We start from the raw sequence: 12,886 nt of genomic DNA on the forward strand, positions 1-12,886 counted from the left end.
CTATGAGAAAGGCAGGCGAAAAGGTTGAAGGATGGCATATCATTCGATGGAGCCCATAAACTGAACGACTGATTGAACAGCAAACAACCAACCAACCAACCAGTCAACCCACCCCCTCCTAGGCCACATCATTGCCACCAACGTGAATGTAAAACACATGTTGCCTCTCATTTCTTTCACTATCTGGCCACATCAGCAGCCCCATCTACCCTTTAAAGCGTATGGAGAATTGGACATTCCCGTCGGAGCGATATGCTGTAGCCAATTTTAAGCAAATATTATTGTTTGCATTTATGTTTGTGTGTGATATGGCACGGCCGATAATACACTCACACACACAGTCAAATGGAATGCGTCCGTATGTGGCCAAGAAGGCTATCCAACCTGGCCACGATGGTTGGTTGGTTGCTTCCTTTTGAACACTACACTACGGCAATATTGTCCCTGAATCGAAAGATATATGTGCACAATGATTTTAATATGTGGATATAAAATAAAAAGTCATTGTGAAGGAAAACTCACTATTCCAAGGGATAAAGAAGTGAATGTAATTAAACTTTAAAACTAGAAATTGTTGGCCAGTGTTGTAAAATTATGCAGAAAGGTGTATACATTTGCCTACATTGAAGTTCTCTTGCATTATCCTGTTACCATTATTGTTGTTGTTGTTGTTGTTGTCTCGGTGGTTGTTGTTGTTGTGTGACTTGAAGCGTAGCACACACAGCATGTAAACATAACCTCAAATTAAAATATGTTTGCTTATGTTGTGTGAGTGTGTGTGTGTGTGTGTTGAGTAAACTGTATGTTAAACTATGTACAACTGAATACTGTAAAGTAACCAACACTATTCTACCCCTATCCTTACGGTTTGCCTTCATATATAAAAGAGGGAAAAGACTCCTACGTCCAAGGCATAAATTAAAAGTTTGCAAAATTTTTGTAACGAGCTAAAGTTTTGCTAGGCAAAAGCTAATTATGCATAAAGCTGCGAACCATGACAAGGGGTTTATTTACCTTCTGGTCTATTGCAACCTGGTTAGGTTAGGGGGTGATATACATAGAAAGAACTGCTAGCTATATTATGACAGCTGCCCTGACTGACTGGCAGCCTGTGGTCAAAAGCTGTCGGCAACGGAAATTAAACGCCTCGATTTGCGTGCCTGTCATATATAAATCAGGTATACAAATTTTTACTACATTCACAGAATGTATAAGAGGCCTAGCAAAAAGAGAGAGATATGCAGTTAGAGATAGAGAGATAGAGAGAGAGAGAGAGAGAGAGAGAGAGAGAGAGAGAGAGAGAGAGAGAGAGAGAGACAGAGAGAGAGATTGATGGCCAATAAATTGATTACACTTTAAGCCTAACAGTCAAGAACACCTAACAAGGTGTGCCAAGTCAAAGTAATGTCTGAAAAGAAATTCATAAAGTTAGTTTTGTGCAGCTCAAAATCTTTGGTTTAAAAGGTTATTACTTAAAATTCTAAAGTAGGCTGAAAACTCATTGATAAGACAACTTTGTAGTTTACTTTCTTTTTGCAACAATTAATTACCTTGACCTGTTATTTCTTTGGAAAACAAAATCCATTGAAATAATCGCTTTAAAATAAATAAGTGACTAACTACTAAGTTCTTTATGAAATATAGAATACTTTCAACAACCTAAGCGACAAAGAACATCAAAATAAAGAACTTTTCATTCCATTGTTTGGTAGCTCAAATAATTTTATGCCAAAGGCTTATTCTCAATGTATCTTATTATTATTAAAGTGCTGAAGCCTTACTCATTTAGGGAGAGTAAAAACAAAGCAATAGTTTGTTGTTGTTATTACTTTTCCAAAGTATCTAGACTAGCAAGTTGTCTAACTTCAAAAAAATGTATTTCAGTGTTTTTCAAAATTATATGTTAAATCAAAGTAAATCTTAAAATTCTGCAAAATTTACTAACTAAAATTCATTTTCTTCGCATAAAGGGAAGGGGGTAAAGACGAAAAAACACCCATGCGAAGATATTCAAAAATTATTGTTTTAGGTATGTTGGAATGAATCGGTCTTTATAATACACATTGATTGATTTGTATGTTCAGAAAATATATGTAAACGACTTTCGAATGTAACATCGCCTTAAAACAAGTAAGTTTTGGTCCAAATCACCAAAGTCCATACCCCATAGAAGATGGATATGCTTTATGGATATGCCTAAGTACCTAATCTAAAAGTTCTTACTTATTCGAAACAAGATATTCGTATGAATTGTCAAATATTTGCTCTGCAACGTTCCAAACGTTATATTTGATAAACATAAAACTTTGAGCAATTTCATTAACAATTTCATTAAGACAAATTTAAAATATTTTGTTCCATTTTTTGCTGATGGAATTTCTGAATAATTTGAGAAGTCTTTTTTAGGTGGCCCAAATAAACCTTTAAGCCTTCAAGTAATGATATTAACTGAAATTTATATAATAATTAGGGAATATCATCGATTCTGATTATCATAGACATAGTTTTTGAGTTGCTAAAGCGCAGTTGAAAAAAAATGCTTGCCACATAGCTAATTCTTAAATATTATTAATACTTTTTTAGCATTGTGGAAGATTTCTTTTACCTGCTATCTTTTAGACAATTTATTCATAAACTTTGCTATTAAAGGGAAACAGAAGGTGCAATTTCTATGCTAACCAAATGTGGGGATTTATTTTTCTTGCATTTGATTAGATCCATTAGAGTTGCGCAGAACTTGTTCACACTCGTTTATCTTGGAAGTGCTGGCACATCGATCATCATTCTCGCCCAGTATTTAACTACCTGCCCATGGGTTTATCCTTCTCTCCTTTTTGTTTTTGGCGGGGTAACCTCAGATTTGGCTTCATCACATCGCCAACTCTCGGATCGCATCTCTGATTTATGTGACACACATTAGGCTCGGGTGCTCCTGGGGGCAGTGACGCGTCCCTGAACGCAAATTGAATGCCGCCAAGGCAAAAGGCTAAAACATATTGCCGCGTTTTATTACATTTTTTGAAAATTAACAATTCTAGACCTTTACAGAGAGGATTTTTAATGCATTTTCGCGCCGCTGGCAAAGAGAATTACTCAAAAAAATAAAATAAAAAAACCAAACTGGACAACAGATTGCAAACAGGGCGCGCATAATTTAAGACAAGGGAAGAACTAAGAATTAAGGAACGAAACTAGCTGGCTAGCTGACTTGGCTGACTGAGCAAAATTAAAACATTTATCCCCATGCCAAGCTGCATAATAATTAATGCTGGCTTAAACTTATTAATTTATTTACAGGAACATACCAAAAAGGTAAAGAAAGGGAACCAAATAGGAGGTGCGAATGCGAACTTAAACTCTACACACAAACAGAAGTAAATGTGGGCAATAAAAACTAAAGGTTCTCTCTAGCTCCAACTCCAACAAGTACGAGTGGCATTGGATGATGATGATGATGGGCTGACTTTAGTTCATGGAATGAGGCTGCGTCTTTTGCAGTTTCCTTCGTTGCTGCAAAATGTCAGTACGCCCTCTAGGGACAGATTAGCGATTAATCTATGGGGCATGGTCACATGCACTATGACTACAATTCTGCTGGTTCTGCCATCCCTTCCCATCTTTTTGCCACTCTGTCGTTTTTCTACTACTTCGTCTTCGTTGCATTGGGGACGTAGACATGGAACGAGGTAACGATTAAAAAATTTCCACATAAAAGACTGAGCACTTAATCAAAGCAGATTTAGAGAGGAATAGAGCAAAGAGACAGAGACTCAGAATCGAGCATTGTCCCAGACCTAGAGCCAGAAAAAGTCAAGGCAAAGCCAAAAGCGTTTATGCGGCGCTTTGTCTTTTGGGATGGGGCTGCTCCGTTTTTTCTACAATACTGTACTAAATACCCTTTCAAGAAGAGTCTTTTGGCACAACTAAATCAGGATATACTCGAGCAAATACGCAAATTTTCCTTTCTTCACAGGTAGTGAAGACCTCACTGGCAGGTGCAGGTGCAGAGCAACAGGTCAACAACAGGTAAAGGAAATTATCCGAGGGACAAAGTTTCCCAAGAAAAACAGCTGTAGTTCTAGAATTCATCAATGTAAAGAGAAGTCAGACAGAAATCTCTTGATTGGCAACGCTGTTAAAGAAACCTTTGGCAAAATGTTTAGCCGATTACCATGCCAGACGAGGAATTGAAGCGAACGACGCTAGACGCATTGTAAAGTAACGCACAACGTTTATTTCTTCCATAAGAAACCGGTCTAAAACGCGGTCACCAGCTGCTGGTGTCGTGGTTTCTTTCTATTTTGCAGACCATTTCTTGGTAAGTTTGCAATTGTTAAGGGCATTAACTAGTCGGTTATACATGGGATAATCTTCTCTCTTCTGGATTTTAACTACATATTACAAGCATTTTATATTTTCGCTGAGCGTTGCTCATAGTTTTTGGTGCGCTTTTTCATTTCGCGCTCAGTCAACTCTTGTCTTTTCTCAGCTACCTCAGTTCCCTCTGCCCCACGCCACGTACATACATTCTCCACTTCATCGTACCACCATCGTCCCATGGTCTGTGTTCGTAAAAGACCTTAAATAGTGGCAAAGACATTTCACAGACATTGCCGCGCTGGTGCGCTGCATTTGTCAATTTACTATGAGTTGAAAGGGGCGTGGTCGCGCATAAAAATGATATATGTGAGTGCTGAGTTAGCAATTTTCGTATGAATTGGCAAGTCGCCGTTTGGCTTCAACCATTCGCTTTATGAATTTCTTTATGGCCAACCTATAAAATATTTTGTGATTGTGTGTATGTCGCCCTCTCTCCATCGTCGTATCCCCCATCAGTTCATGTGCTGCAGCTTGAAATTAAATGCTTGTTGCGTTTCATTTTGCTTGATATGTTTTCAAGTGTAGAGAGAGCCACTCAGAAGCAGCCAATAGCGAGAAGGACGGGGGATTGGGCAGGTTGACCCGTGAGTTTGAGTTGCAATTATGGACCGAAAACCACAAACGGATCCAACAAGCTGGGCGCAAAACATTTTGTCGGCCTTGCCAAGTGGCAACACACACACACACAACAGACTCAGCTCTCGAAAAGCCCTACAAATTTTGGTATTTCTGCTGTAATCCTTTTGTGTGCTAATTGGAGCGTTGCTATACCATAAAAGCCTTACCACCCACTCACAGCCGCCCATTCACATACCCCTCCACAACACTCACTAGAATATTTTGGCAAAATATTTGGCATAAACAGTTTCGGCCATCCTGACATTGAAAGCGGCTTAGAGCAGCCACTTGGCAGCCTTCCAAATGTAAATAAATATTAAATACTGCACTTTAATTGGATTTATTTCTCTCGCGGTGCATAACGGTAGCAAAAAAGCCCCAAAAAATCAAATAAAATGATATATGAACAGATTTCCAATGAATGCCTACAACACATCGTGAAATTATTTCAATTAACATCATAATGCGAAAAATATTTTTTGCCTTACCCAATTAGTGGAAAATACTCGCAGAGTCCGAAAATGGTAAAAACCCCAGCAAAATTTTCATAAGGAAAGGGCATCACGAACTTAAAGGCACCGCTTTATTATTTAAACAATTAAAATAAAATTTTCCAATTCTTTTGAATAATTAATTTGAAATTTCAAATGGTACAAAAAAGGAAGATAAACTTTACTTGGGGTATTTGCTGGGTCGACCCTTTATTTTGTTGTTACGCTTTCGTTTGATTGAGCTAGGGCCAACCTTGCCTTGGCATATCATTCACAGTGATTGAAAAGTCAAACGTTGACTACTAATTAGATCGCTCACATAACATTTAGCGTTTAATATTGACATGTTTGAGTTAAGGTTTTATGACATTCTAATTGCTGATACTCGTAGAAGTTGTCTCGGAACATGTTTTTTCCCCCAAAGTGTCGTGACAGAAGCTGGTGGATTAAATATCCAAGTATAGCAGTTATAATTTCCATTAGATAAGATAATCTATTCACTGTGCGAATCGGGCCTCCAAGCTTATTGTAGTTTCGGGGAGGGTAATAACAATTCCATTATCATCTTCCGCCCGTCGATGTCGTCTTATCAGGCCGAACCAAGTGTACATACACTGAGCTCATTCCCAGACTGTGTCCAGAGATGCTGGTAGCATTGATTGAGAAGTGTTGACGCCAGAAAGACGTATTTACTGGGATCTCATTTGTTTTGTGAAAATCTGTTTTGATAAGAGTTATTTTACGACTTCTTTATGGGCTCAGTTTTATTTAAGTAATGCAAAAAGTACCAATAATAAGTATTCAACTGCATTTTGGTTAGATCTCTTCTGCCTGAGTGTAATTATTCGGAGTAAGTACTTTAATAATTAATGAAATACGATTCATCTGATCTGCACCTAGCTTTGATTTTATTATTCCAATCAGTAGACAGGCTGACTGAAGGGGGCCGGGCAGACTTGGACTGATGGACTTTCTGATAGAACATTTGTATTTTGACGTACTTATAGCGGACAAAATTATAAGCGCACTTGAATAAATAATAAATAATATATTAAGCAGATGAAAATTACATAGCTAATTGCATAAGAGTGCATTCTACAGTCAGAGAGTAAAAATACTTTTAAAATTTAAATGCGAGATGAAAAAGGTTAACTAACAAAACGACAAACGAAGTTACTAAGCTAATAATTGTCGGAATGATTGGCTGGGCAGCTGACAAAGTAAGTGGCTCATTGATGCAGTGACATAGCAAGTAAGTGACGTAATTATAGAGTGAAATTCTATCTATATGACACCAGAGAGGGCTGGGCTCATTGGGCTATTTATTTCTAGGGAGACCATGAGACTGGGGTGATCATTGGAAAGCATTAACAGTCATAAACCCACAACGAGGTTCGTTTGACAAATATGTCTAAAACCACTTTAATTCAAAACTAAAACAGAAATTACTAGAGTGAAAATTATAAACACGGACGTATCTAGATAATATTTTTAAGAAGTGCCCAATCAAAACCTCGAGATTTTATTAATGAAAAAAAATTTACAAACTTTCGGGATTATTAAAGTTCGTTTGGGACACGATATTTTGGAGTGTCCTTTGCGATTCGTCCCTCGATGCGTCCACTCCAAACGCTATTCTCTGCAAAACTTCAATATTAAAAACAATTTCTTCTTATTGAACACATCTCGCAACAAACATGCCGATGCAAATGCACATGTGGGATCAGTCCACAGTATATTTCTCAACTGAATAATTGCTTTATAGACACCATTGCAGTTAGACAAGTTACGACGGGAGATAAAAGTTCATTAATTGTAAAAAAAAAGTATTAGAAAAAAGCTTTATGAAGTGTGCTAATAATTCTTTTGTAAACAAAAAGACAAATGTGTATAATATTTGTAATCTAAATGAAATTTAGTGCCTTAGTTAGTTTGAAGGTGAAAAGTGGAAGTGAACTTAAGTTGAAATATATACACTTTTAAATTCATTGACAAAAATAATATTAATAATTTCTCCATTCAAGATTTGGCTTATGGCTGGGGGTCAATGTGGATTTTATTTATTGGCATATTTATCATGTGTTCGATTGGATCGGTCAACTCTAATATTTATAATGAGGAGAGTTTTGTATATGTATTCCTGTTTCTTTTTATTGTATATCGCTTTGATTGGCCATCCAATTTGCATATAATTTATTTTCAATTGTTGTGACATTTTGCACAGCCACCGACGATTGCGCAAGGTCTTTGAGTTGGCCACCAGACAGGTTGCCGATTGCCGTGGGAACACGTTATGCGGCGGGGAATGGTAGTGTTTCGGAACGACAAATCTCTGCCTCACATCTCAGTCTTAGTCTCAGCTGAAGCAGCTCTTTCCTCTCTTTCTCTTTTGGTGTGTTGTCTCTCTGGATTAACGACTTTCACTCAATTGTTGGCTTGGCATTTCCTTAATTAAGCCATCTCATTGAAGGAACTGGGAGGGGAATCAGTTACTGGATGCCATGGATTTTGTGTGGTGTCTGTGTGTGTTGTTTTGTTGCTATCTGGTGGAAGACAATGGCTTAATCTGCAGTTAGATGCAAGAGTATCTTGTGGCCTACTGAGCCGGCGCACCTCCCCAATTAATGAAGCATCCAACTTCATTTACCTACTTACAAACAGTAAAAGTTTGGAGCCACAACAAAACGAAATGCGACTGAAATATAGGATAGAGTCTCGATGTCTCTCCTTAAATGCCATTCCAGCGGCTTAGTTGATACCCATCCGTGAATGGGTCGAGAGGTGCTAATCCGGAGCAGCCAAGCTCTTTGGCTGGCCAACTTGTCACGTTAGTGCCTGGTGATCTAGTGGTCTATGCACGCTGTCCATGAATGTGCTCCAATCTGAGAGCACTCCGAAAAACCGGTTAGCCAGAGCATATTAAACATAAGCAAAAAGTCAATCTATTTCGGATTCAATATTTTCACGCCAGTCTGTGGTAAGCCGGTCCACGACTAACCACGTTTAATACGGGCTCGATATGTCTAATTTGTGCTAGAGCCAGCAAATATTTGAGAAAGTCCATAACCACCCCCCATTCGAATTGTGTTTAATATCCATTCCCCTAGTAGTAGTTAGGTAGGTAGGTGGGTAGGCAAGTCGATCTTTTACACTTGAAGAAATTAATCACTAACAAAATGACTAATGTAATTTCAGTAGCACTATGGGCGACCGTCCAGATGGAAAAAAGACGAAGGAGGAGAGGACTCCGAAGGCGGAGAAGCTATATCCAGTGGAAAAAACAGCCGATCCGATCATCTCTCAAATCGGAGACTTTCGACGATACCAATTATTCTTCTGTGCCCTCATATTCCTCTCCAAATTCGGAACTGGTTGGCATACGCTGGGACACATTTTTCTGGCCGCTCCCACCGAGCTGAGTTGCGGCACGGAAAATGTCACTGACGCTTGCAGTGACGAGTGCGATGATCTTCAGTTTGACACCAGCGTTTTTCAGTCCACAATAATCACAGAATGGAATCTCACCTGTAAGAACAAATCACTGGCAAGTTTATCTCAGTCCATTGTGATGTTAGGCGTTATGTTTGGCAGTATGTTATTTGGCATGATAGCAGATCGGTAAGGCTAAAAACTGAATAAGTTGTGTGTGGGGGGGGCTTAGAAATTAACTCTTTTTCTTCTTTTATCGTTCTGCAGTTGTGGACGTCGTCCTGCTTTTCTGGGCTGTTGTTATATGCAATTAATTACTGGACTGATTGTATGTGTCTCACCCACATATTGGTTCTATTGTATTGCACGGTTTCTAGTTGCCTTTGCCACAGGCGGAACAATGACCACCAGGTGGGTTAATACTTTGATTACTTGCAAGGTCCCTTTTTTTATGTTATTACTTTACAGTTTTGTCTTGATCATGGAGATTATTGGCCCAAAGAAGCGTGAACTTGTGGCCATTCTATATCAGATTCCCTTTAACATTGGTCATGCCTCGTTGGCCGTATTTGCCTACTTTATACGCACTTGGCGTTGGTTCCAGTTCAGCATTACCATCTTTTCGGTTGTCTTTATCGTCTACCTTTGCCTAGTGCCGGAATCACCACGCTGGCTCTTCACCACAGGTCGAGTGGATGAGTCGATTAGGATTTTGGAAAATATTGCCAAACATAATCGAGCTCCCAGGGATAATATTCGCCCAGAGATTGAGGCTGGTTACAGAGCGTTGTCGGCACGACAACCTGCCAAAAAGGGCAACCTATTCGATCTCTTTAAGACTCCGTATCTAAGAGTAAAGACCATTTGCATGGCCAATAACTGGCTAGTGGTCTGCATGGTGTACTATGGCACTGCTCAGTATATATCAAAATTGGGTGGCGATATCTTCCTAAACAATTTGATAGCCGCCGGCTTGGGTATACCTGGTACCTGCTTGTGTGTGGTACTCACCAAATGGATGGGCCGTAAGATTACTTTGATGCTATCGAATACAATTAGTGCCGTTGGACTCATTCTTTTGGTATTCCTCTCGGAGTCCGCGATGTGGATGCAAGTGGCATGCGCAACTTTGGGCCTCTTTGGGGCTTCTATTACATTCCCGAATGTTTATCTCTATGGCGGTGAACTTTTTCCCACAGTGGTGCGATCGAATGGTGTGGGCCTCTGTTCGATGGTGGGACGTATTGGATCTATTACAGCACCTTTGATCTGTGATCTAGCCACCATAAAGCCCTGGATTACACCCCTAATATTTGGCATATTTTCAGTTTTAGCGGTTATTGGTACGATGTTTATACCCGAGACACGGGGAATGCCGCTGCCAGAGACTTTAGAGGATGGCGAGACTTTTGGACGAAAGCAGAAGCAGCAGCAACAGCAGCAGAACTAGTTTTTTAGAGTGTATAAGTTACCTAACCTATGTAGCCAAATAAGTCTCACCATTAACTGGGCTCCAAAAAAATTAATAAATTTCATTTGAATTAAAGATTTATGCTTCCTGATATGTCAGTCACAGTAAATGTTGGTGCTGGTGCTTCCAGAAGGTGCCACCATTCCACAAAAAACAAAAAAAAAGAAACCCAGTCTCTGCTGGATATTAGCCATTACCAAGTCTAAAGTCTTTCGTGTTGCCAAAAAAAAAAAAAAAGAAGGAAAAAATTGAAAAATCTCGCCAAATGCAAAAGGTAATTACCGTAAAATAACTTCAATTTCGTGATTATTAAAACTGGGTTAGCAGTCTGACTTTGGCTTAAACAGCGTTTTGCTGCCAGTTTTGTTTGGTTGGTTTTCGGTTTGTTCGTTTGTCTCTTGGCTGCCTCCCGACTTTGCGCGCTTTTGTCTTGCCATTAATGTTGAGGTGCAATAACACTTAACAGTATTTCAACTTGCTCCATTCTAACGAGGTCAAATGAAAGATGAAGTAGACAACCAAACAGAATCTAAATGTCTACTCTGCATGCAAAACTCTTGCAATCATGTGAGAAAAGGTGAAAAAGTCACCGCACGTTATATGTAAGTATATGTATATATGTACATATATATGTATACCCCAAGCCAATTAAAAGCAATCCAAACAATCACCCGACATCATTTCGATTAACACACTCTCTGAATCTCACATCAGATCAATTTCTGCAAGAGGCCCTTTTGAGGCAGATGACCTTCAAGAAAACCTGCTGAAAACCCCACTCAAGGTTAATATCATTGTCAACTTTTGACACGCCTCATTTATATGCAACACCCGCAATGGACAACCCATTCGCATTCCCCACTCAGTGTCCAGTCGGCATGGATCCATGGCTTTCATCCGTTCTGCAATCCATTCAATCGCCACTCAACCTGAAGCAGAAGCTCACCTCATCTCCTGCTCTGTCCTTCTCTCTGAATCATGGAGATGCGGGGCAAGTTTTTAGCGTCATCGGCTCTGGCAGCTTGTCATGTCAGCCCGTTCGAAAACTGTCAGAATTCAAAGAGCTGATGCCACAAGACTCCAATGTCGGCGTCGCATTTTTAATCAGCTGCGGCGCGTCTTAGTGATAATTACCAGACATTTTTGTTCGCCTGCTGACTTCTGACTGCTGACTCGAGTTCTTCTTGTTGTTGTTTAATTAATTTCCGCTTCGATGTTAAATATGTCTGGGTAATTATTCATTTGGCCATCCCCATATACTTATGTACTTACATATATATCCCATGTAGTTTTATGTATATGCCCATGCTCGAGCAAGCCAATTTGTTGACTATATTCAAAAGGAACCAAGCTCTTAGCTCAGCAGCATTCAGGTTCAATTCCAGGGTATTTAATGAATTCAAATTACCACATTCCGCGTTCTAGTCCACAATTGACTAGCCCCGCGCTTGCAAGACTAGAAAGGCAAAATGATATTCTTTAAATGAGTCACTTAACTTCAGCAGTGAGGGAGATAGTTTGCAGAAGTGATTTTTGATCATATCATATCATTAGAGAAGCGGAGTCGATACAGTCCGTTGGTGCGTATGCCTTTTGGTTTTACTTTATTAGCTATGAGAGATCAAGGAGGAAAATCGAAAACCCTGATCGGACCACTAAATCACGTAGCGATATACGAAAAGTAGGTGAAGGATTTGGAGTATCTTTATAAAATTTACTAATGTGAATGTTTTGCATATAAAACATCAAATTTGAAAATCAAAATGTTAAGTTTTCCATACAAAATGAAATGAATGAAACCATAATAGATTGAACCGCAAATGCATATATCAGTTCCGACTCATTCATTCAGAGGAACGAATAAGAGACTGCATGAGTACAATATTTTTAATAAGACCCCCAATGGTTCATAAAAGTATCTAAAGCAGCAATATATGGGAACTTTGATCCCTAAAGTATGCAATAGGGTGAACAAGAATTCATTGTTTTTTTAAGAAATTAATAACTAAGATGGCAGTTCATTTTTATAAAATATATTGCAAAAAGTCCTGAGTATCTATTTTGCACACTTTAGGGGTCGAATTTCTATCGATTTCACAGTCCTATATTAAATTCAACTGATTATGTTTAGCTAGCGAAAAGATATTTAAAGTTAATTCCAATAATAAACCTTCTAAACTTCTTTCTGGATTCTGGAGTTTTTTTTTAACTTTTTTCCGAATTGAATTTATAATTGTTATTGTAGTCCGTGTTTGAAAAGATCTTACGTTTTATTGTCAACATTTTATTCTCTTCTAAGTCACATTTCATTCTTTTCTAAGTTTCAATTAATGTACACATTACCCAATTACTTATTAAATTTTCAACGTATTTTACACTTTAAAGTCAGTTTCTCTGTTTTAGTTAGAACTCCTTTTCATCCTTTTTTAATTAATCGATATTTAAGCCACATTTGCCTTCCACCTTTGACTTCTAGCCAAAGTATAAATATGATTTA

General features: G+C 38.6%; 1 protein-coding gene across 7 annotated transcripts; it reads left to right on the top strand.

The window, feature by feature from the left end:
- Positions 1–1,860: 1,860 nt before the first annotated feature.
- On the top strand, positions 1,861–10,464 carry LOC137576199 (organic cation transporter protein). 7 transcript variants are annotated; one of them, XM_068289160.1, is made up of 5 exons: positions 1,861–2,029; positions 7,514–8,606; positions 8,685–9,107; positions 9,186–9,329; positions 9,387–10,464. In XM_068289160.1, exons 3-5 carry the CDS (start codon positions 8,692–8,694, stop codon positions 10,366–10,368), a joined length of 1,542 nt encoding a protein of 513 aa, XP_068145261.1. In that variant the 5' UTR covers positions 1,861–2,029; positions 7,514–8,606; positions 8,685–8,691; the 3' UTR covers positions 10,369–10,464. The 7 variants fall into 7 exon arrangements, with proteins under 7 accessions (XP_068145261.1, XP_068145260.1, XP_068145263.1 ...); XM_068289159.1 differs by lacking the exon at positions 7,514–8,606 and having other exon boundaries at positions 1,862–2,029; XM_068289162.1 differs by lacking the exon at positions 7,514–8,606 and having other exon boundaries at positions 1,862–2,029; positions 8,688–9,107.
- Positions 10,465–12,886: the final 2,422 nt, after the last annotated feature.

The sequence above is a fragment of the Drosophila tropicalis genome, unplaced genomic scaffold, assembly GCF_018151085.1.
Source record: "Drosophila tropicalis isolate 14030-0801.00 unplaced genomic scaffold, ASM1815108v1 contig_593, whole genome shotgun sequence".
Classification (NCBI taxonomy): domain Eukaryota; kingdom Metazoa; phylum Arthropoda; class Insecta; order Diptera; family Drosophilidae; genus Drosophila; species Drosophila tropicalis.